This window comes from Sorex fumeus, unplaced genomic scaffold (genome assembly GCF_029834395.1).
Source record: "Sorex fumeus unplaced genomic scaffold, SorFum_2.1 ptg000014l, whole genome shotgun sequence".
NCBI lineage: Eukaryota > Metazoa > Chordata > Mammalia > Eulipotyphla > Soricidae > Sorex > Sorex fumeus.
Genome location: NW_026606071.1, coordinates 13,257,574 through 13,281,783, shown reverse-complemented (window position 1 = coordinate 13,281,783; position 24,210 = coordinate 13,257,574). Strand labels below are relative to the sequence as shown.

The 24,210-nt window shown below is 38.0% G+C and overlaps 1 protein-coding gene across 1 annotated transcript in view; it reads left to right on the top strand.

The window, feature by feature from the left end:
• DNAH7 (dynein axonemal heavy chain 7) overlaps nucleotides 1–24,210 on the top strand; it is a 277,547-nt gene that overhangs the window by 92,213 nt on the left and 161,124 nt on the right. The window contains exons 21-26 of the mRNA XM_056111947.1: nucleotides 1,603–1,743; nucleotides 8,877–9,089; nucleotides 10,176–10,285; nucleotides 15,994–16,162; nucleotides 19,118–19,220; nucleotides 19,341–19,468. Of these exons, the coding sequence (XP_055967922.1) occupies nucleotides 1,603–1,743; nucleotides 8,877–9,089; nucleotides 10,176–10,285; nucleotides 15,994–16,162; nucleotides 19,118–19,220; nucleotides 19,341–19,468 (864 nt within the window). The remainder of the gene's footprint in view (nucleotides 1–1,602; nucleotides 1,744–8,876; nucleotides 9,090–10,175; nucleotides 10,286–15,993; nucleotides 16,163–19,117; nucleotides 19,221–19,340; nucleotides 19,469–24,210) is intronic.

The window sequence follows — 24,210 nt, the reverse complement described above, 5'->3', positions numbered from 1 at the left end:
TTTTAATTTTATCTGTTATTTTAATTGTGTATATAAAGGTGGAAATATTTTTGGCGAACATTTGAGATTTAAGATGGGGCAAGAAAGAACTTAAGATGGGGCAAGAAAGAACTGAGAAGGAAATATTATTTCCAAATGTTCAGTGTTTGTGTTGGTTGGTGAAATTTACAGGCAAATGCAATGTAAAATATAACAAATGGGAGATAAGCATTTTATGTTGTGCTATGTGTTTGCCTTCTTGAATGAATACTACATGCATAAATTAAGCAATTTTTGCCATTTAAAATTATTAAAAATTATTTTTCATGTCTTTGCCTCTTTATCGTATAAGATGGATTTAATGTAGCTTGTTCCCTCTGAAGTATACATATGGCATGCATTGTTATAACTATACATTTGAAGTGCCATATTTATGAACTTCATAAGATCATGTTTCTCCTCAAGTAAAATTTATGTAAAATTATAGAAGTTTTAATGTCTTCCTTGTGCTTTTTTTTAACAGTGACTGAGGATGGAATAATAACATTTCATATTTCTGTGCAATACTTTATATTCTTTCCTAATTATCTATTTCCTTAGTTTCATCTGCCCTTTGTGTCTTCTTGCTTTAGATGTTTTCTTATAAAAACAATAATCTTCAAATTTTTTTCATTTCCAAAATATGCCAGCTAGATTAAAAAACCTCTTAAACTTTGTTTAGATCTATGATACCCTACCTAAGACAAAAATCCAGTAAGATTTATTATTTTTATATTATTATTAAGAATGTATGATTTTAACTGTGTGTTCAGAGCTTTAAACAGTAAAGTGCCTGTAACCTCACGCATAAAATTTATTTTAGATTGACACATTTAATAGAATGTTTCCCATGAATAGCTAGTAGAAAAAATATATGTATTAGTCACTGTATTGAAAACATGTAGTGAAGTACATGAACCAAACTTAAAACATATGTTGCAAAGTACTTAATGTAGATTTACTGACTATAGATCTCAACTCTTCATGAATGAATTATATGTTTATCCCTGTCATCATTGCCTTAACCATAAAACTACAGAGTTGGAAGAGAGTGTATCTGAAAACATAGGAGCAATTTTAGATGAATTGTGTATTTTCAAAGTGTGCATGAACATGACTGAGTGGGGATCTCACTAAGTTAAAAGAAAAATTATCTCTGAATTTGATGGATGTGTTTGGAATTATTTGAATTTTTGTTTTACAATGCACGTTTAATTAAAAGTACATAGGATTTTTGACTATAAATAAACTGGTTAAGTGAAATTATATAATATATAAAGTATGTTACAAATTATATGAATATAATATAAAAATACTAATGCATCAATTTCATATATCTATGCAAGTCAGAAATAGATGATGTATCAGAAAAATAAATTGATTACATAAGTTTTGTTTTGTTGACAGGTATATAAACAAACTTGAATTGAGATAATTTGGTCACATGTTTAGAATCTTCATTGTTCAGATTTTAAAACTTTAGCAGTGTAAGATAATGTATTTGACTTTATTTGGTTGGACTTGTTGTAATAGCTTTTTCAAAGAAAGTGTGAGACTTCATCTTTAGCATTTTTTTTCATTTAGGTAATTAAAGATGCGATTCTTGCATACACAAATTTTGAACGAATTATCTGGGTAAGGGATTGGCCTGGACAAACAGTTCTCTGCGTATCCCAAACCTTTTGGACTCTAGAAGTACAAAAAGCTATTTCACAGGGACAAACGGTAAGCTTTTGCTGTTGATTTTTCATCATTTTTCAGTGCCAGAATTCACTTAATTTAAAATAAGGTTATTTGACTAACAAAGGTACTTATATTTTTATATCTGTTTAAGACAAAAATGTCACATAGGACTCTAGAGACATAATAGAGGGGTTAGGGTGCTTGCCTTCCATGTGACTAATACCAGTTTGACCATCGATAGGACATTTGAGCACTGCCTGAGCACTGCCAGGAGTGATCTATAAGAAAGCCCTGAGTAGTTTTGGGTGTGGACCCCTTCCCCACAAAAAGCCATGAGCATTTATATGATATTACACAAATAAAATATATGAGTTCATTCACGGTGTATAGAAGTCAAGGTTACTTGAACCTTGTTCTATACTATATACATTTTTGTGCTTTTAAAAATTGAATTATTATGAACAGTTACTTAATTTGAAATGTTAAACTTGTTGGCTTTATAAATTTAATATTCATTTGACTGATGTTATTCATTTAGAAAGACTACATTCACAGAATATTGCTATGGTTTTCCTCTGTGGGTTCAGGTAATTCATTTTTGTCTTTTACCAACTTCTTGCAGAGGGATTCCTCCATTTGTAAATGTGGGCTGCTGGGGGTGCATATAGCCTTATGGGTTCTTGTTGATTGCTTGCAAGCACACCCAAACCATCATATTAATTTTATAACTTACCACTGGAGGGAAATGGTTTTTTTATGGAACAAAGAAGAAAACTGTAGACAAATGGGATTAATTTGTGGGCATTTTTTACAATTCTTTAATTTAAATGTAGTGTTTATCAGCCTCTACACTTCTGTTGAAACCGTATTTTTATTCTGGTGTTATTCCAGGCATACTTTAAAAAATAGGAATTGGGGAAATTGGGATAGAGCATTGAAACTTCAAATCTAGTTCTTTCATGCTTTTACCTGGCTCCTAAGCATAAATTGAGTGTTGGGGAACAGGTAAATTAGATCACTCTTTGTTTTTCTGTGTCCTCTTGCTCAAAATTACTTTCTCCTAAGGCATACATATACAAAGAGGGTTTGTGTGTGTGTGTGTGTGTGTGTGTGTGTGTGTGTGTGTTAAGGTTGTACCCACTGATATTAAGGTGGAATTATTTGTACATGTAGTAACAGTCTGTTCATCCCCTCACCTCCCACCCACTCACATAATGTTATGTGACTGTGCAGTCAGTCACAGAGAAAGGCAATATGAGAGGCTGTGTCTTCATTTTCAGTAACTGCTACTAGAGGGTGACTCAGCTTCACAGACTCTTGGTACTGTAGGCCATGACTTGGCAAGACATGCCTTGTTATTCCTGCTTTCCTTATTGTCCACTTTTGTTCACGGAAGTTTTCATGTAATAGCTCTTCATTGTGTTTCTACAGCTAGGTTTCATAATAAAAAATTAAAATTCATATATGACATAAAAATTAATTCTTCTTTTTGATCTGCTTGTTAGCACCCTGTTTCAGTATGTCTTATGCACCTTGTCCTGTCTCTATTTTCATACCTTCTTCCATGTTCACTTCATTCAAATTCTGTAGCAGCATAATGAGGGACTGCTACATATTTTAGTGTTTTATATCATTAATACATTTATGTTCTGTTATTAGATATCTGCATATATTTTGATTCTATGTCTTAGTGATTTTTCATTGACTAATGTGTGGTTCACATCCGAAAATGATGACTTAGTTTGAGCCTCATAGAAGACAGTCTAAGCATCCTAGAGCTCGATGCACTCATAGCTCTATGTAACAAAGTACTGCGTTTCCAGAGGACCTGCTCATCTCACAGTCTATGTTCCATGTGTTTGTTCTATAAATGTTGATTGTGGAACTGGTCTATAAGAAAAATGACAGGACCTATGAAATAAATGAATGAGTGAGTTGCCATTGATTGCTACAGTGCTCAGGATATTGCAAATATTGATAAGATTTTACATCAGTGAATCAGTGTGTATGCAGAATTGACTAGGTGTGATAAAAATAATTGATTCTAGATTAAGGTTTATTTTGGCTGAATGTCATAGTAGTTACCTTCAGATTCATCATTTTACTGTATAGAATTATTTTCAAGGGATAAAAAGCAACAAATATCAATATTATGATACTTTTCCGAATCTAGTGATTCTGAATTCTCATTGATTCATATAACATAGTTTTTAAAGAATGCAATTTATCACAACCTGGAGCAAATTTTGATCTAAATGTGATATTCTCGTATAGGAGAGTATATTCTGCCTGTATAAAGAGTAATACATTTTTAGGAACATATAATTTGTACTATCAGATTGAAACGTTATATCTTTACTTTCTATCAGTGTCAAACTTGTATTATTGAGACTGGGTAAGGCTTTCTGAGATCCTGACGTTTATGCTTGAGGGAACTAAGAAGCACTAACTGACCCAGCAGTGTTTGGGAGCCACCAGGCTCACACCTGAAAATGCTCAAGGGAGCCAGGTATTTCTGGGATCAAACCCATGTCCTTGCATATGCAAGGCAAAGACATTTGGCTCCTGGTATTTTGCTGACCCCGCAAATGATTTTTCTTTTTCTTTCTTTTTTTATGTAGGAGTACTGCTATTTATTCAGCCACTGGTTAGCTGATTGAATTGTGCATGAACTCCACCTTACTTTATTTTTTCATTTTTTTAAATAATTTTATTTATTGAACCACCGTGAGAACAGTTACAAAGCTTTCGGGTCTAAGTCTCGGTCATACAGTGAAACACCCATACCTTCACCAGTGCCCATTCTTCACCCCTAAACAACCCCAGTATACCCCCATCCCACACCCTCCCCCTACCTGTGGGGCAGATGATTTCCACATTATTCTCTCTCTACTTTGATCACATTCAATATTTTGACAACAGACCCACCATTATTATTTGGGATTTTACCCCAACACTCAGATCTGCTGAAAAGGCAACAGTAGACAATTTGTTTTCTATTGCTGGTTATGAATAACATATGATGTCGCGTGGTTGCAGTAGTGGCCGCGCAATTTTGAAATCCCGAAATTTTAACACTTAAATCTGGAGGGATTTCTGCCAAAACCTGCTGGGTTCCAAGATTTGCTCCTGGGTCTCTGGGATCATGGCCGTTAAGCAGCTTGATCAGGAGCCAGAAAGGCTGTTCGTGGGCGATGACTTGGGGTCTCTTTGGGGTGGGGAGGACAGGACTGACTTTACCACTGTCCTGTGAGGCCCAACAAGTTTTGTCACTGTCGGCCCAAGTCTGACTGTCCAGTGGCCTCTGGAGGATGGCGGCCACCGAGCCGTCAAGGGGGAGCAGGCAGAGGGACAACACCCTTTCCCCCATGGGGTGGCCCGGCGACAGTAACCTACTGTGGGATCCGGACGCATTTCTGCCAAAAGCTACTGGGTTTCGAGATTTGTTTCTGAGTCTCTGGGATCATGGCTGTTAAGCACCTTGATCAGAAGCCAGAGAGGCCATTTGTGGGCGATGATTTGGGGTCTCATTTGGGTGGGGAGGACAGGACCGGCTCCACCCCCATCCCGTGAGGCCCTGCGTGTTTCATCACTGCGGGCTCAAACCTGACTGACCTGAGGCCTCTGGAGGATGGCGGCCACTGAGCCACCAGGGGGAACAGGCCAAGGCACGAAACCTATTTCTACCTGGGTTGGCCCAGCACCGGCAACCTACTGCAGGGACCGGATGCATTTCTGCCAAAAGCCGCTGGGTTTCGAGATTTGTATCTGAGTCTCTGGGATCATGGCCATTAAGCAGTTCAATCAGGAACCAGAGTTGCCATGCCTCCAGTTATATAGCTGAGCCAGAGGTGGTTTGTGGGTGTGTTTCCCACATACCTAACTTTTGGCGGTTTACTTTCTTGGTAAACTTTGCCCCAAGTTTTTGGGGTCTGGCCAAAGGCACAGCAGCAATTTTGGGGTATCTGGAAGTCTGAAGGCGCCATGAGGCTGCTGATGCACTCGTTTCACAGGTACAGACTGACCTGCTGGTGGCACCATACCCCCAATGATTTTTCTTTAAAAAAAAAATGTAGGCAGTCTCTGTGGCGTGAGATATCTCATTGTTGTTTTAATCTGCATCTCCCTGATGATTAGTGATGTAGAGCATTTTCTCATGCGCCTTTTAGCCATTCAGATTTCTTCTCAGGGAAAGTTTCTGTTCATTTCATCACCCCATTTTTTATGGGGTTAGATGTTTTCTTCTTGTAAAGTTCAACCAGTGCTTTGTATATCCTTGATAATAACCCTTTAGTAGATGGGTATTGGGTAAATATCCTTTCTCATTCTGTAGATTGTCTTTGTATTCTGGTTACTGTATCCTTCCAAAAGAACAAAAGCAACCTGTATTGGTGTAGATGTTGCGAGAAAGGGACTCTCCTTCACTTTTGGTGGGAATGCCGACTGGTTCAGCCCTTTTGGAAAACAGTATGGACAATTCTCAAAAAATTAGAAATTGAGCTCCCATTTGACCCAGCAATAACAATCTTGGGAATATATCCCAGAGAGGCAAAAAAGTACAGTCAAAATGACATCTGCACTTCTACGTTCATTGCTACACTATTCACAATAGCCAAAATCTGTAAAAAACCTGAGTGCCCGAAAACAGATGACTGGTTAAAGAAACTTTGGTACATCTACACAATGGAGTACTATGCAGTTGTTAGAAAAGATGAAGTCATGAAATTTACACACAAGTGGTACTACATGGAAAGTATCATGCTAAGCTAAATGAGTCAGAAAGAGTAGGACAGACATAGAAAGATTGCATTCATCTGGGGAATATAAAGTATCAAATTGGGAGACTAACACCCAATAATAGCTGAGATAAGTACCAGGAGGTTCACTCCATGTCTTGGAGGCCAGCCACACATACTGGGGGAGAAGACAGCTCAGATACAGAGGGGTCACTGTCACTGTCCTCCCGTTGTTCATAGATTTGCTCGAGCGGGCCCAGTAACGTCTCCATTAGAGACTTTTGTTGTTACTGTGTTTGGCATATCGAATACATCACGAGTAGCTTGCCAGGCTCTGCCCTGCAGGCGAGATACTCTCGGTAGCTTGCCGGGCTCTCCGAGAGGGGTGGAGGAATCGAACTCGGGTCAGCCATGTTGGCTGCATGCAAGGCAAACACCCTACCGCTGTGCTATCGCTCCAGCCTATAGAGAGGGGAACACCTAGTAAAGGGTGTTGGGAGGATCCTCCCAGGATGAGAGATGCATGCTGAAAATAGACTATAGACTGAACATGATTGCCACTCAATGCCACTTTTGTAAACCACAACACCCAAAAGGAGAGAGAGAACAAAAGGGAATGCCCTGCCAGAGGTGGAATGGGATGGGGGGAGTGGGTGTGGGAAGAATGCTGGGAGAATTGGAGGTGGAGAATGGGCACTGGTGGAGGGATGGGTACTCAATCATTGTATAACTGAAACTCAAGCACAAAAATTTGCAAGTCTACAACTTACCTCATGGTATTTCACTAATAAAGATTAAAAAAATATGTAAGCAAAGATATTGCTCAAATCGGTAGAACTTATGCACTACCCAGGTGAGACCCAAGGTAAGAATTTTTGACATGGTTGGGGATCTTACTGTGTCCCCACCATCTAGCTTTTGGGGTAGCTCTGGTTACCTAAAAGCACTGCCTAGAATGGCCCTTGAATGTGTATGAATGGTCATATGCACTTCTGATCTGACTCTGCAGCAATTGCCCCACTCTCTACATGAGAGAGAGAGAGAGAGAGAGAGAGAGAGAGAGAGAAAGAGGGAAAGAGGGAGGGAGGACAGGAGGACAGGGCAGGGGAAGAGAAAATATTTCAAGGAAAATGAAAAAGTCAGTTTACGGATCTCAGTTCTGTCCTTTAAACATTTTTTATTCTTGCAATTCTTTTATGTTCATTGCTATCAATTACTTGACTAAAAAAATAAGATAAACTCATTAATACATGTTTACTAAATATTTTTGGAGGGGAGAGATACATTACCTTTCTGAGTCTTAGCACTTCCCTTAAGTACAGTTTTCATTGACTTTAATTTGTTTCTCAGTATAAAATCTCTTCTGTTTCAACTTTGTCATTATAAAATCCACTAGAAAAAGAGACTTAATGCAAGTCAGATTCTTGGAATTGGTATTAGCTCACCAGAAAGCAAATTGTTAGATGTTCTGTTTCAAGTGGCACAAATTCTACTCAGTGCATAAAAATATAAGAAGGTTCCTGGAATCCAAGAAACTTGAAGAGTTAGAAAAGGATCTGAGACTTCATTTCTGCTTCAATTTCTTTTCATTGTCTATCTAGATCTCATATTATTCTCTGGCAGATTTTACTCTGCAGCAAGCATACTATCTTGTAGCCTCAGATGGGCACATTCAGTTTACTTGCCTAGAGAAAAGTACATTTTTACTATCTCTGTAGCAATAGCTTGAGAGAACTCTCATGGGCTCACAATTCCTTCCTATATTGCCCTGAAGGTAGAGGTGCAGGGGAGAGCACCCTGATTCAATATTCAGCACCACATATTGTTCCCTTAGCATCACCAAGATCTCTGAGCACAAAGCTGGGAGTAAGCCCTGATCTCCACTGAGCATGGCCCTTAAAGAAGATCAGTCACGGTCCTCCCGTTGTTCATCGATTTGCTCGAGCGGGCCCAGTAACGTCTCCATCGTGAGACTTATTGTTACTGTGTTTGGCATATCGAATATGTCACGGGTAGCTTGCCAGGCTCTGCCCTGCGGGCGAGATACTCTCGGTAGCTTGCCGGGCTCTCCGAGAGGGGTGGAGGAATCGAACTTGAGTCGGCCATGTTGGCTGCTTGCAAGGCAAATGCCCTACCGCTGTGCTATTGCTCCAGCCCTAAAGAAGAATAAAAATAAATAAATAATAGAACCCTAGAGTATAGAGAAAGGGGTAGGAATAGGAAAGAGTGGTGGGTTGACTTGTAAGTTCTCTCTTCTGTGGACAGACTGAGCTTGTCCACCTAATACCTTAGTTGTTAAAAAAAAATAAGGATTATTTTAACTTTATGTCATTTAGGAAAATGTAAGAAAATGTAGAAAATACTCTGTTCATATGCTAGCTTAAGACACTTTTGTTCAAAAGAATGTGATTACCTTGTATAAATATCTCTTTCTTTCAGTTTCTTGAGCAATATTTGGAAAAATGTAACAAGCAAATTGATGATATTGTCACCTTGGTTCGTGGCAAATTATCCAAGCAGAATCGTGTCACACTGGGAGCCCTTGTGGTACTGGATGTTCATGCAAGAGATGTCCTCGCTACACTTGTTAATAAAAGGGTTAGCAATGAGAATGACTTTGAATGGCTAAGTCAGCTTAGGTACTATTGGAATGTAAGTGTTGTCCCAATGTTATGACATAGCAATTTCATCTCATCTCATAGCTTTTTAATTTGTACTTGCTTGCTCACATGGGAAATTGTGTGAGAAATATAATTATTTTTGCTGAAGGCTGATTATGACCAAATAAGCATTTCCAGATTGAAGTTTAAAGCAGCAAAAGCCATAAAACTGTATCTGTATTCCAATATGCATTTATAGACACACAGAGATTATAAACAATTACAGAAAATTTATCATTTAAATGAGCCATTATACTTGCTGAATCTATAAAATTTTAAGAATAGTTTAAAGTTATATATTTACATACAAATACAAATATGTCTGGTATATCTAGGGAAGGTACAAATTGGACTGGACTGTTTTAGTCTCTTTTTGTCATTAAAGTTTTATCTTGTTGATTAGTTGAAGAAATCAGAAACATCATCTGGAAGGAAGATTTTTATCAGGATCAAAATTGCAGGTTAATGGTGGGTAATGGCACTTGCCTTAGGGAAGGCAGAAAGAATAATAATAGTGTCAAGGATTAGGCCTGTTAACAGTGAGCAGAACAACTAATGACTAGTGGTATGTACTGAAAGTTCTTATAGATGTTTTAATAGGGGAATTAGAAGGCAGATTTAGGAGAAAAGGGACCGCCACCACCCTGCGAAAACATACGAGAAAAAGTATGTGTAGTGTAGTGGTGAGAAGCTTAAACTATGGAATTATAATTTTAAATAATAGAATCTCCACTTGCCAGATGTATGGCTTTGGGCAGCTTTCTTATTCTCTTCAATGATAAGTTTTCCTTGGCAGTAAGTGGTAAAATGATAATATCCATTATCAAAAAAAATTGAACAAATGACTGAAAATACAGGAGCAATAGCAACAAGTATACTTTTCAAACATATGTTATTGAAAAAATGGAAGGCGTTGAATCAATTACTTACCCAAGGAAATTACAACAGACTTAAATGATGTGTGAGAAGTGAATTTGAAAGATGTTATTTATATTATAATTACTATGAGCTAAAAAGCTTGAGATTATATATTATTTTAAATTTCATTTTGTAAACTAATTTTTTTAATTTATCCTAGGAAAATAATTTAGAAACACATATGATCAATGCAAGTTTGCGGTATGGATATGAATATCTGGGTAACTCTCCTAGGCTGGTTATTACTCCACTCACTGATAGATGCTACAGGTAAAATTGTTAATTTATAGATTGATTTGAAATAAATTTCATTCACCCTTAAACACTGTTTTCTTTAAAAGTATCAAACTATCTGGTAAATGTTATTTTTCCCCAGACCCTAATTCTCCACCCAATTTCAATTTCTCAGCTTCTAGTATTGATTTTTATCAGATATTGCTGATGTTTATAAGAGTGTTCATTCCTTCTTTTCTTCTTTGGGCTGTGATATGTGCTTCTTGGACCATCCCATTGCTTTGGTACCTTTAAGGCATCCGTTTCTTCTAAAACATCAAATTTAATCGACTTTGCCTCAAGTTTTATGGTGTCCTGGATTTTCTTATTCACTTTTCAGCTTTAAGAGCCCAAACTTGGAGTTTTTTGATATGCATCTCTAACCAACATCTTTCCTTCTAGAGGACTGTTGACTATCTGCCGTATGTATCCTTAAAGTATTTACATTTACATTTTTTCTTTGTTCTATTATGAAAAGGGATTTAACTACTTTAACTCCAAATTACAATCATTCACATTCTACATTATTATTAAGTACTAAATTAAACATTATGTTTTAATTTTCTTCCAGAACATAAATCATTTTTATTAGTTTATTGATTGAATGTACAAGTCAGTATCAGGATGTAAGCGGGAAGCAATTTTATTTTTCTCTTATCACTGTTCTTTTAAATTTGTTCTATCAAATCTGTGTTTCCATGAATGGAGTAGATTCTTTTAAGTTAATATGATTACCCTATATTATTAATGCTATTATTTTTGCATATTAAAATGTTCATTTTAGTCAATTAGCAAAGTTAGTATTACTTATCCTATTTAAAACTCTCGGCTTGAGACTGACTCAAGCTTAGGGTCTTCTTTTGGGACATAGATGTGGTCAATCTTCTCTCTTTCTGTTTGTTCTATTGGGTCACACATAGTAGCACTCTAGTATCATTCTTGGTAGTGCTCAGGGGACTATGCAGTGCTGGGGACTAAACTCAGGCATCTCTTCAGTCCTTTTCATCTTTAAAAAAATTTTTTTTTTGATTTGGGAACACACCAGGCAGCGCACAAGGGTTACTCCTAGCTCTGAACTCAGGAATTGCTCCTGATGAGCTTGAGGGACTACATAGGGTGCTAGGGATCAAATATGCAAGGTGTGTGTGGCAAACACCCTTTCCATTATACTATTGCTCCAGTCCCCCCTTTTCATCATTTGTATTCCTGATTTTTGTATTGATGGTCTCAACTGTTGGGGTTGACAGAGGAAAGAAAGAAAGGGAGAAGTAGATTCCTATGTGACAAATACCTTTTTTAAAAAATTTTTTGTTGTTGTTGTTAAATTTATTTATTGAATCACTTTGAGAAAAGTTACAAAGCTTTCAGGTTTAAGTCTCAGTCATACAATGATCAAACACCTATCCCTTTACCAGTAATTATTTTTCACCACCAAGAACCCCAATATACCCCCCAACGCCTCCCAATGTCTGTGAGGCAGATGATTTCTACTTAACTCTCTCTCTACTTTGATTACATTCATTATTTTGAAAAAAGATGCACCACTGTTGTTTGGAATTTCTCCCCAAAAATCAGAACTGCTGAAAAGGCATTGTGAAATAATTTGTTTACTATTGCTGGTTATGAAAACCCATATGATGTCCGCAATAGCAGCCGCGCGATTTTGGATTTCTGATATTTTACTAATTAAGTCTGGAGGGATTTCTGCCAAGAGCTGGATAATTACAAAATTTGTTTGTGTGCCTCTGGTGCCATGGCCGTGCCAGAGAGCCGCTTGTGGGGGGCAACTCGTGGCCTCGGTAGCGCGTGAAGGACGTGCCGGTTCTGCTCCCCATCCCATGAGGCCACAGTTACCTCGTCACCGCTGGCTCATACCTGACTGTCCAATAAGCTCTGAGGTGGTGTCCACTGTGCTGCGGGTGCGGGGGAGGCAGAAGAAACAGACATCCTTTCCCTCCTGGAGGGGGCATGGCGCCGTAGTTTAACGCATAGCCGATTCACATTTCTGCCACAAGCTGCTGGGCTCTGGATTAGGTCCTCTGGTACCGTGTGCCTCTGGTACCATGGCCATGCTGGAGAGCCGCTCATGGGCAACTCGTGGCCTTGGTAGGGCATGAAGGATATGCCAGTTCCGCTCCCCATCCCATGAGGCTGCAGTTGCCCTGTCACCACCAGCTCATACCTGGCTGTCCAATAAGCTGAGAGGTGGCAGCCAGTGTGCTGCCGGGGGGTAAAAGGTGGAAGAGACAGACACAATTTCCCTTCCGGGAACAAATACCTTTTGTGACAAATATTTCTTGTCCACTTAGTGACATATATTCCTGTATAAACCTATATAGGCCAGACCTCAGCGAGTGTGTGGTGGTTATGTGGATTCTTTGGAACTGTATTTTCTACCTGAGGAAAATACCTTCTCTGATTGGTTCTGACTTTGTTTCTGCCTCAAAAAGGAATAACTCAAGAGATCCTCTCTGATTCTGTGCAGGGTTCCATGCAATAGGATTGAAAAGTGGTTCTCCTGCAGGGCTCTGGGCCTGGTCTGATAATGCGCACACTTTTATTTTGCTAGCAGTAAGACATCTTTCTTACCCAGTCTTTAACACTGTGTCCACAGTAGCAGCTGTGTTAAAATAGTGAATCAGCTCTCTGTTCTTGTGTTCCACAAAACTCATGAGTGCTCATTGTGCCAATCTCCCTGAGTGGTTTCCAAAACCTTGAGAGAGGAAATGCAGCTTTCCCTTCTTCCAGCATGGGGAAGGGCTGAATAGCACACAGAGGACTATTTCCAATGGAATACTCCTGGTCTCTCCTTTAATACCTTCCTAGACAATTCCCATATGTTTTATGGCAATTGACCAGTTTCACTAGGTCTAATATAAAATGATTTGGTGTATATTATGTTCAGTCTGAAGTTTTAGTCACAATTATAAGGTTTAAAGAGTTCTATTTACATGAAATGTATTTTGCAACTGGTATTTTTATAGGCATATCAAGAATCTTATCATTGTCTTTAGTTAGCATTGCTTCTTCCTTTATTTTACTTCTGGCTAATTTCTGTAATTGTTTCATTGAGGACTCTCTAAGTAGTGAAACTGTTCCAAAAGGCCTCTGGTCCTTCCTTTCCTTTTTTCCCCTTTTAGTCCCTCTGGAGCAATAGCACAGAGGGTAGGGCATTTGCCTTGCACACAACTGACCTGGGTTCGATTCCTCCATCCCTCTCAGAGAGCCCAGCAAGCTACCGAGAGTGTCCTGCCTGCACGGCAGAGCCTGGCAAGCTCCCCGTGGTGTGTTTGATATGCCAAAAACAGTAACAACAAGTCTCACAATAAAGACGTTACTGGTGCCCACTTGAGCAAATTGATGAACAACGGTAGGACAGTGCTACAGTGCTACAGTGCTACTTCCCTCTGGTCTCTAATCAATTATTAAATGAAAGATAGGTTGGAAAAGCATTGAATTATAGGTGCACGGCAGTTTTTCCTCAGCTCTCCATAGTGGGTAGTCTCCTGACACTCATTGCTCAGTAGTGCATGTGTACTAGTGAGTAGTAAGCTGTGTTTTTTTCCTCTTTTGTAGTTTTTCTTTCCTTTTGGTTAGTGTTCTTTATAAAACTACAGCTGTAGATGTGTTATCATTTTATCTTGCTTTAGTCTTTTTCAATTCTCATCTTCATTTGTGGAAAAATTCTCAGTCTTTAACTTTGCTTCTTTTCCATGTTTCCTTCTTTTTTTTTTCCTTTCTCTTGACTTTTCTCTTATTCATTCTCTGTGTCTTCTGGACTGATTTACTCATGTTTATATTATAGTGCCTAATTTTTTACTGTTTATTCTTCTATTTAATCAGTCTGTTCCCTTTTTAAAAAAGTTCAATAATGTGTTTCATTCTTAGAATACCTTGTTATCTCTTTTATGAAGTTGGCTTTTTACTCACAATTTTATTTTACATTGAAGTATAATTGATATATATATAATTTTAGTGACAGGTATGTAACATAATAATTCATTATTTATGTACATTTAAAGTGATCATCACAATAAGTCTAGTTAACATCTGTCCTCCTATACAATACAGCTGTCTTAGTAGTATTTAAATATACAATATGGTCTTATTCACTACAGTCACTGTACTGTACATTATAATACACATTGCATTACTAACTCATTTTATTTCTTAAAGTTTGTAAATTTTGACCATCATTACTCATTTTTACACTCTCCACCTAGAGCAACCAGTAGTTTGTTACTTATATCTGAGCTTGATATTTTGTTTTGTGATTTCTCAATATAAGTGAGATTATATAGTTTTTCCCCTCTCTTATTTAACTATCTCCTAAATTCCATCTGTGTTTTACAAATTACATAACTGTATTCTATTTTATGTTGTGTAGTATTTAATTCTATATAATCACACATATGTGTATATATATACATATATATATATGAGCTTTTTTTGTATCAATTCATCCATGGACACTTGGTTGTTTCCATATCTTAGCTATTGTAAATAACGCTGCAATAAGCTTGGGTATGCACATATAGTATCTGCTGGGATAAATCTTTTGCTTTCTTTGGATAAATAGCCACAGATGACATTACTGAATTAGATAGTAGTTTTGTTTTTATTTTTCCATCATTATCTAATGTCTTTTGTCTGTTATTTAAATCTAATTAAACAATCTGCCATGATACCCAAGAGGTCAGAGTGCCATGTAAGTAATGACCCTTCCAGTGCTTTGTTCACTTCTTTTGCGTGGCGAAATTGATTTTTAACTTTAATATCTCTCTCTCTATCTCTCTCTCTTTCAACTTTCTTTTCTTCTCTCTCTCTCTCACTCTCTCTCTGACTTTTTTCAATGAAAGTTCTCCATGTACTTTGACATGTTCTCAACTCAAGTTGACTCTGAACAATTTCTCCGCCTCCCCACTCCTCCTCCCTGGAGGTTTCTAGTTATTTCTCTATTTTAGAACACAGTTTTCTTGTTAACTTCTCTGTTTGGCTTCACATGTCTATAAATAATGAAAATTTAGACCTCTCCCCAGTGAATGTCTAGATCCTGCTGACATGTGCACTTTCATACCTTCCTAGATGGCTTTTCTTGATCTCTCTGTAATGGGGTGCTAGAATACTTTTCAGTACTCATTTAGAGATAAGGAAACCTGTTAGTACATCTAGGTTTAAGTAAATGGTTTTAGTAAAGCTTTTCATCTTGCTTGGCTCTGTTCACTTATTTTCTGTTTCTGTGTGGCTCTAAATACACTTGTGTTTATTTGCAGATCTCAAGACAATGTGCACTTTTACAGGTTTAGTAATTGATTAATTTTCCATATTTTTCATTATTCTGCATTGTTGATTTCATTTTTAGTCTTTCAGAAATGGCCATGCATTCAAAACATTTCCCGGTCTTTTATTTCACTCACATATGCTTGAAGTAGAGTAAGGGAAGTTGAGAATCATCTGAATTCTCCATTTTGGCCAGAAACATTAAATTTCAAGTGAACTTGTTCTTATTTTGTCATATGTACAGCTATTTGGAAGTAAATATAATGGATAACATTACTTATTGTCAAAGATTTCAGAGGTTAGTAGGAAGGAAGAAGTGAGTGAAGGCATTGAAAAGTTTCGTTCTGTTTAAATATTTTTCCCTTTGGGGGTCATAAAGGAAAAATCACACTACTGTACCGAGAATGTTTATTTCTTATATTCAGAACCTTATTTGGAGCACTCCACCTGCACCTTGGAGGAGCACCTGAGGGACCAGCTGGCACTGGAAAGACTGAAACTACCAAAGACTTAGCAAAAGCTGTAGCCAAACAATGTGTTGTTTTCAACTGCTCTGATGGGCTGGATTATCTGGCTTTAGGAAAGTTCTTTAAGGTTTGAGTTGACTCTTCATTTTTTTTATTATAGGATAATTGTTAGAGAGGATGGTCAATTATTCATTTGTTAAGATATGGGCCTCCCAAACAATGCTCAGGAAGCCCAAGGGGCCCCATCAGTGAGGTTCAGTCAACTGAGTGGGTGGTTCAATGCAAGAGCTTCTGAATGGTCTGTGCTCCTGTGCTTTGGTGTGGGGGATACCCAGGCAGTAATGGTGGTTCTGGGGGCCTCCATTACCGTACCTATGATGCTCAGGGGATCATGTGGTGCTGGGAATAAACCCAGATTGGGCACATGCTAGCACTCTAATCTCCATACTATCTCCTGGCCCTTGATGAAACATAGTTTAATAAAAGTAAGGAAAAACTTATGGTGGCTTAAATAAAGTTAAACGAAGTATTGACTCAGTAATTTTCAATAGAAGTGGAGTATGTCAAAAACTTAGCTGGTAAGACATTCTCCATCTTTCTTTAGCCCCTTCTAGAATAGATCATTATTGCTGACAGGAATGAGTGGAGTCCCTTCAGTGCATTTGGGCAGCTCAAAGTGAAATCTTCTGCATCATGCAAAAGGTCACAAGGATTTAAGGGTGTCCTCAAGCGGATAATCTTATTAACAAGTTTTAGTTTAGTTATTTACTTTATAAACACTTCTAGCTAATGTTTTTTGGTGAACGAGAATTTCTTTTTTCCCCCCTTATTTTAATCAAATTCTCAGTATTTTGAGCCAGTAATATTACAAATGGGAGAATTAAAGGTGCAAGGTGAATTATCCTGTGTATAAACTTATGAATATTCAGTGGTTTTTAACAGTTATTCTTTAAAATGTTAGGTGCTACAATTAAATACAGAAGTTATCTTCATCTTATAAACTATATATTTTTTTATTTTTCTATAATCTGGGTTATTATTATTATTATTATTTTATTTTGATGCAACATCTATCAGTGCTCAACTCTGCACGCAAGGATTACTCCTGGTGCACTCGGAGGATCATATTGGGTGCCAGAGATTAAACCTGGTTCAGATGCCCTACCTGCTTTACTACTGTTTCAGCACCTGTAAATTTTAAAGAATCTGTAATACTATGTGTCCATAAGGTTTCCAGAAAAAATTAACATTAAAAACCAATTAACAGAATGAATATACTCATTCTTTCTAATAAAGTAAATGGTTCTTGGCTGAAATATTCCCTGGTCAGTTTATAATAGATTTGCTATTGAAAAGCCTATATATTTTTGATACTAAAATAATTAGAATAAAAAAGTTAAAAGTCACAATTTTAATAAACGAAATATCAAGAAAATATTTAGCTATTCAACAAATATTTTAATTTTTCAGTTTAATTATATTCAACAACCTTACTGAATAAGGAAGAAAATGATATATAACAAAGATAATTATATAGGGTCAGAGTGATTCCCTTATCTATGGTCAGCCCAGGTTCAATCCCCGAGGATTGAACACCACCAGGAGATAGTTCCTGAGTGCAGAGCCAGGAGTAACCACTGAGCACCACCAGGTGTGCCCCGCCTGCACCCCCAAAAAGATAATAATGTGTGCTTTGAATAATTATTATAATCCCAAATGTTAAAAAAAATATCTGGCATACTGAATTCAGAGTACTCAAACATTTGAGGCCACACCAAAATTTTAAATCTATGTAATGATACTCTTAATTTCAAATTTTTGACTCAAGCTTAATAGTTTGAAATTGCTCACTGGTAATTATTAATGAACACTGTATATGAGGATTATACTAAGTAACGGGAGTACAAAGTGAAAGACTACTCAATGCCTCTTTTGCAAACCACAGTACCCAAAAGGAGAGAGAGAGAACAAAGGGGAATGCCCTGCCACAGAGGCAGGGTGAGATGGGGGGAAGGGGGATGGGAGGGATACTGGGATCAGTAGTAGTTGAGAATGGGCACTGATGGAGGGATGGGTATTCAATCATTGTATAACTAAAGCCCAAGCACAAAAATTTGTAAATCTACAACTGTGCCTCATGGTGTTTCATTAATAAATATCTAAAAAAAATTTTTATAATATGTATAACTCAATGTGACTTCATAAGCATTTTATTCTGTTATTTCTAATCCTTTCATTATGTTATACATTATAAATTGAAGTCACAGAGTCATTCTTTAATAATGAAAACATTCTATGAATTAACATGCATTTAGTTTATATTTGGCTTAGTGTAATTCAAATAGTTTGAACTGTGTACAGAATCCAAGGTCAAGCATCATTAGCCATACAAATTATTGCAGTCAACATTACTAATGACTTAACCATCATGTATGGTGTAGCGAAAGCTCCTTGCACTACCTATATGCACACAGTGTCTGGCATCATGTGTGGCACATACCAGGTACTGTGTGAAGCAATTATAAAAAATGTATATAATTGTCATTTATTAAATACCTGTGAATTATTTCTTTTAAAAATTAAATCTAAATTTGACTAAGCTTAATTTTCTCATTTTTTATTTTGGTTAAATGGCATTTATTTATGAGTTAGAATTGCAAATTAGGGTTTCAGTCAATGGTATTGAGGCATTCAGATCACAAAGCAGTTTCTTTGGCAATAGAAGTTATCTTATTTAGAGGATTATTTTAATCTATTCTATGCAGTCTAATGGGAAAAGCAAACAAGCTTGTAAAATGAGCAAGAAAGGCTCTGAAATTATAGGAATATATCTCAATGCCAAAGACACACATACAGAAAGTGAAAAAAGTATCAATTGGAAAATTTTCCAATTGATCAAACTCTATGCATGCAGAATAATGGTTTGGTAATAAAAAAAAAAGGCCATCTTTAAAGATTAGGGTGAATAAGCAATTTCCTTGATAGGATATTAAATCCTTGAAAAGATCAGGTGAAAATGCAGCATTTCAATGTAATATGCAATCAGATAAAATTGAAAAATTTCATTACTCTTTTCTCCCAGGGACTGTTATCTTGTGGAGCCTGGGCTTGCTTTGATGAGTTTAACAGAATTGATTTGGAAGTGCTTTCTGTGGTTGCTCAACAAATTCTTACTATACAAAGAGGTAATGAACTAGTTTGTCTTTGCATTATGTAAAAACTGTAGGAATATGGGAGATGATGAATGGTACAAGTCACATTTTTATGTGAATTTGCTAAATCATTTTATTCTTGATTACCCACAGGCATTAATGCAGGTGCTGAGTTACTAGTGTTTGAAGGAACTGAACTAAAACTTGACCCCACTTGTGCTGTCTTTATAACAATGAACCCTGGGTATGCTGGCCGATCAGAGCTGCCAGATAATCTAAAGGTATGGAAAGGGAACTTGTAGATTTCCTTTTAGTAATTTAAAAGGTTAGCATGTAAAATAAAGTCAATTTTTGTGAATTTTTTGCATAATATTTTCTTTTAGGCCTTTATAGACAGTTATTTCCTTCTCCCTTCATTATGATTATTTTTACTTTATTATTTTCTAATTGAATCAATGTGAGATAGACCCTTACAAAGCTGTTCATGATTAGGTTTCAGTCATATAGTGTTACAGCACCCATCCCTCCACCAGTGCACATTTCCCAGTGCCATCCCTCCCTACCTGCCCCCCAGCCTGCCTCTATGGTAGGCACCTCTCTCTCTTTCTCCTTTTGGGCATTGTGGTTTACAATACAAATACTGAAAGGTTGTTGTATACATCCTTTTACATACTTTTAACATTCAGTTCTTGTCCAGTGGGATCATTTACAACTATTATTGTCATACTGGTCCCTTATCTATGTTACCTACCTTCCACCCTGCACACACTTGTGGTAGATTCCAACCACTGACTAATCCTCCTACCCCTTGTTTGCCCTGGCCTCGGATATAAGTCTTATACTATATATATATTTTATGTACCACAAGTGAATGCAGTCATGCTATATGTCTCTTTCATTCTAACTTATTTCACTCAGCATGATACTCTCCATGTCCATCTATTTATAAACAAATTTTTCGACTTCATTTTTCCTAACAGTTGCATAGTATTTCATTGTGTAGATACACCACAGTTTCTTTATCCTTTCATCTGTTCTTGGGCAATCAGGTTTTTTCCAGATTCTGGTATTGTGAAATTTCCTCAAAGAAGAAATTCTAATTTCCAAAAGGCACATGAAAAAATGCTCTTCACTAATCATTAGGTGAATAGTGTTCTCATCCTGCTTGCATAGGGCCCAGGTCTCTGAGGCATATGTTAATGCAAGAAGAACAGTGGAATCAGAGATGTGCCCGGAGCCGGAGGTTCTTCGTCCTCTTAGCTATTTCTTCGATGTTCTTGAAGGTGTTCCAAGCCGCTCTCTTCCTCCTGCGCAGCTCGGGTGTCAGGTCATTTGTCATGTTGACTTCTTGACCTAGGTACACATAGCTGTTGCATTTGGAGATGGTCATTCCGTTGAGACCAAATGGGGCATCAGGAATGAGGCTGTTTCTCATAAACATTGTCTTCGTAAGATTCAGCTGTAGTCCTACCTTTCCACACTCATGGTCAAAGTCGTTCAGCATTTCTGCCGCTTGGCTGATGTTTGGTGTTCTTAAAACAATGTCATCAGCAAAGCGGAGGCGGTGTAGTTGCCGACCATCTATCTTCACTCCCATTCCTTCCCATTCCAGTCGTCGCATGATGTTCTCGAGGGTGGCACTGAAGAGTTTCGGTGAAATGGTATCACCTGCCGAACCCCTCTCTTGACATCAACGATTACTTCTTTGTAGAATGGTGAGATCCTGGTAGTGAATCCGCAATACAGCTCACGGAGGATCTTGATGTATTGGGCTTGAATGCCCTGATTGGCTAGGGCTTCAATGACCGCTTCCGTCTCAGCAGAATCAAAGGCTTTCTTTAAATCAATGAACGTTAAACAGAGTGGCATCTTGAACTCCCGAGAAACCTCAATGAGCTTGGTTATCGTGTGGATATGGTCGATGGTGCTGAATCCTTTGCGGAACCTGGCTTGCTGGCATGGTTGTCCTTCATCTAGTGTTCTGCCAATCCTATTTAGGATGACTCGAGTGAACAACTTGTAGATTTCTTCTCCCAAAGAATTGAAAGAGCTATGCTTGGAATATCACGTTTCACTCAAATGAGAGAAAGAATCCGGAGTTCTGACATCCGTCGACGATCAAGAATCAGGGATGCTGTCTCGTTTGCCAAGGTGTCAAAAATCAGATGGGCTGGTCATGTAATGAGATTTAAAGATGACCGCTGGACTAGAGCTGTTACCGACTGGATTCCACGGGATGTCAAAAGACTGCATGGTCGCCCAACTACCAGATGGTCAGACTTTTTCATCAAGATCATGAACGATCGGTTTGAGGCTCTTCATGTTTCAGAGCGAACAGATGCCATTGGGCTACACTAGCACGCGACAGGGACAGATGGAGACGTTACTGGCGCCCACTCGAGCAAATCGATGACTAATGGGAAGTTAAGTGATTTTTTTAAGTGAATCATTAGGTAGATGCAACTCAAAGCAGCAATGACATATCTCACACCACAAAGACTGGCACACATCCAAAAGAACAAGAGCAACCAGTGTTGGTGTAGATGTGAGGAGAAAGGAACTCTCATTCACTGTTGGTGCGAATGCCAGACTCATACAGCCTTTTGGAAAACAATATGGACATTCTTCAAAAACAGAAACTGAGCTCCAATTTGACCCAGCAATACCACTTCTGGGAATATACCCTGGGGGCCCAAAAGCACATAGCAGAAACAACATCTGCACTCCTGTCTTCCTTGCAGCACTATTTACAATAGCCAGAATATAGACAGTTGTTTTAGATGCTTATTTTTTTATTTGGGTACCACAGCCAGTAGTGCTCAGGGCTTACTCCTGGCTCTGTGCGCAGGGATTACTCTTGACAGCATTTGGGAGACTTATGTGGTATCTGGGATCAAATAAGGGTTCTCCATGTATAAGTTCTTTACTCCTATCCTATCTCTCTGGACCGAAATAATAATTTCTAAAGTGTATTTAGAAATAAATATATAAATCAATGCTAATTTCAAAAATTAAATTTAAAAAGCAGTAGTGATTCTAGAAAGTATGTGAAGTATTAAAAAGAAACCATTCTGCTGCTCATTGTTATCCCCCCTCTCTCTCTCCCTCTCTCTCTCTCTCTCTCTCTCTCTCTTACTGTCATGATCTGTTAAACCATCACTTATCAGTTTTACTCATCCTAAAGATTTATAATGAAGCACTAATAATAAATGCAGTTCATATATTGCTTTTTTTGGGTGGAAGCCCTTAGACCTGGCAAGAGATAGTAGAATTTTCTATACTTTATATGCTCATGAGTTTTCCAGATATGCCTCTGTTACATATCTATACTTAAAACTTGGATGATGAATTCTGTTTCTTCAGTTGCTTTTCTTCCTCCTTTCTCAAACCTCTGCTGGTCAATTTCATGTAGCCCTCACTATTGGAGACCTCACTATTGGAGAATTCTCACTTTTCCAGGGGATTATCTTGTACAGAAATTAAAGAGACTTCAGCTTGACTCTGCATGTATGTGTGTGTGTATATGTGTATTAAGTTGTATAAATCTTATGAGTCTCCTTCCTCATCCTTCTTAATGCTGCCGTATTGGTGGCTCTTTCAGGGCAGGGGAATGAGAGCCATTGTATTTACTATTTTTGGTATATTGACTACACCACGGATAGCTTGCCAGGCTCTGCCGTGTGGGCAGGATACTCTCAGTAGCTTGCCAGGCTCTCTGAGAGGGATAGAGGCTTTTAGGGCAGCCTAAGCTGTTCACTCAAGTCTACAAGCTGTTCGTCTGCAAGCTGTTCGCCTACAAGCTGTTCACTTGAGTCATCCTGAATAGAATTGGCAGAACACTAGATGAAGGACAGCCATGTGAGCAAGCCAGATTCCAAAAAGTATTCAGCACGAACGACCATATCCACATGATAACCAAGCTCATTGAGGTTTCTCAGAAGTTCAAAATGCCTCTCTAACATTCATTGATTTAAAGAAGGCCTTTGATTCTGTTGAGACTGAAGTGGTCATCTAAGCCCTAGCCAAACAGAGCATTCAAACTCAATACATCAGGATCCTCCATGAGCTCTATTACGAATTAACTACCAGCATCTCACCATTCAACAAGGAAGTGATCATGGATGTCAAGAGAGGGGTTCAGCAGAGTGATACCATTTCACCTAAACTCTTCAGTGCCACCCTCGAAAATGTTATGCGAAGAGTGGAATGGGAAGGAATGGGAGTGAAGATAGATGATGGGCAACTATACCACCTCTACTTCACTGATGACATCATTCTAATAACACCAAACATTAGCCAAGCAGCACAAATGCTGGTTGACTTCACCATGAGTGTGGAAAGGTCGGACTACAGATGAATCTCATGAAGACAATATTTATGAGAAATGGTGTCATTCCTGATGTTCCATTTGCTCTCAATGGAACGACCATCTTCGAATGCAACAGTTATGTGTACGTAGGTCGAGAACTCAACATGATGAATGACCTGGCACCTGAGTTGCGCAGAAGAGAGTGACTTGGAATGCCTTTAAGAGCGTTGAAGAAATAACTAAGAGGATGAAGAACCTCTGGCTCCAGGCACATCTCTTTGATTCCATTTTTCTTTCTGCATTAATATACATCTTAGAGACCTGGGCCCTACAAAAACAGAATGAGAACACTATTCGGGTCTCCCAAAGAGGAATCAAAAGAGCTATGCTTGGAGTATCACGCTTCACTCAAGTGAGAGAAAGAATCCAGAATTCTAACCTTCATCAACAATAGAGAATCAGAGATGCTGTCTCATTTGCCAAGGTGTCAAAAATCAGATGGACTGGACACCTAGTGCAATTTGGAGACGACTGCTGGACTAGAGCCATTACCAACTGGATTCCATGGGATGTCAAAAGATTGAGTGGCTGCCCACCTACGAGATGGTCAGACTTCTTCATCAAGAGCCTGAATGTTCGGTTTGAGGCTCTTTGTGTTCCTGGAGCTAGCAGATGCCACTGGACTACAATAGCAACTGACAGGGATGAATGGAG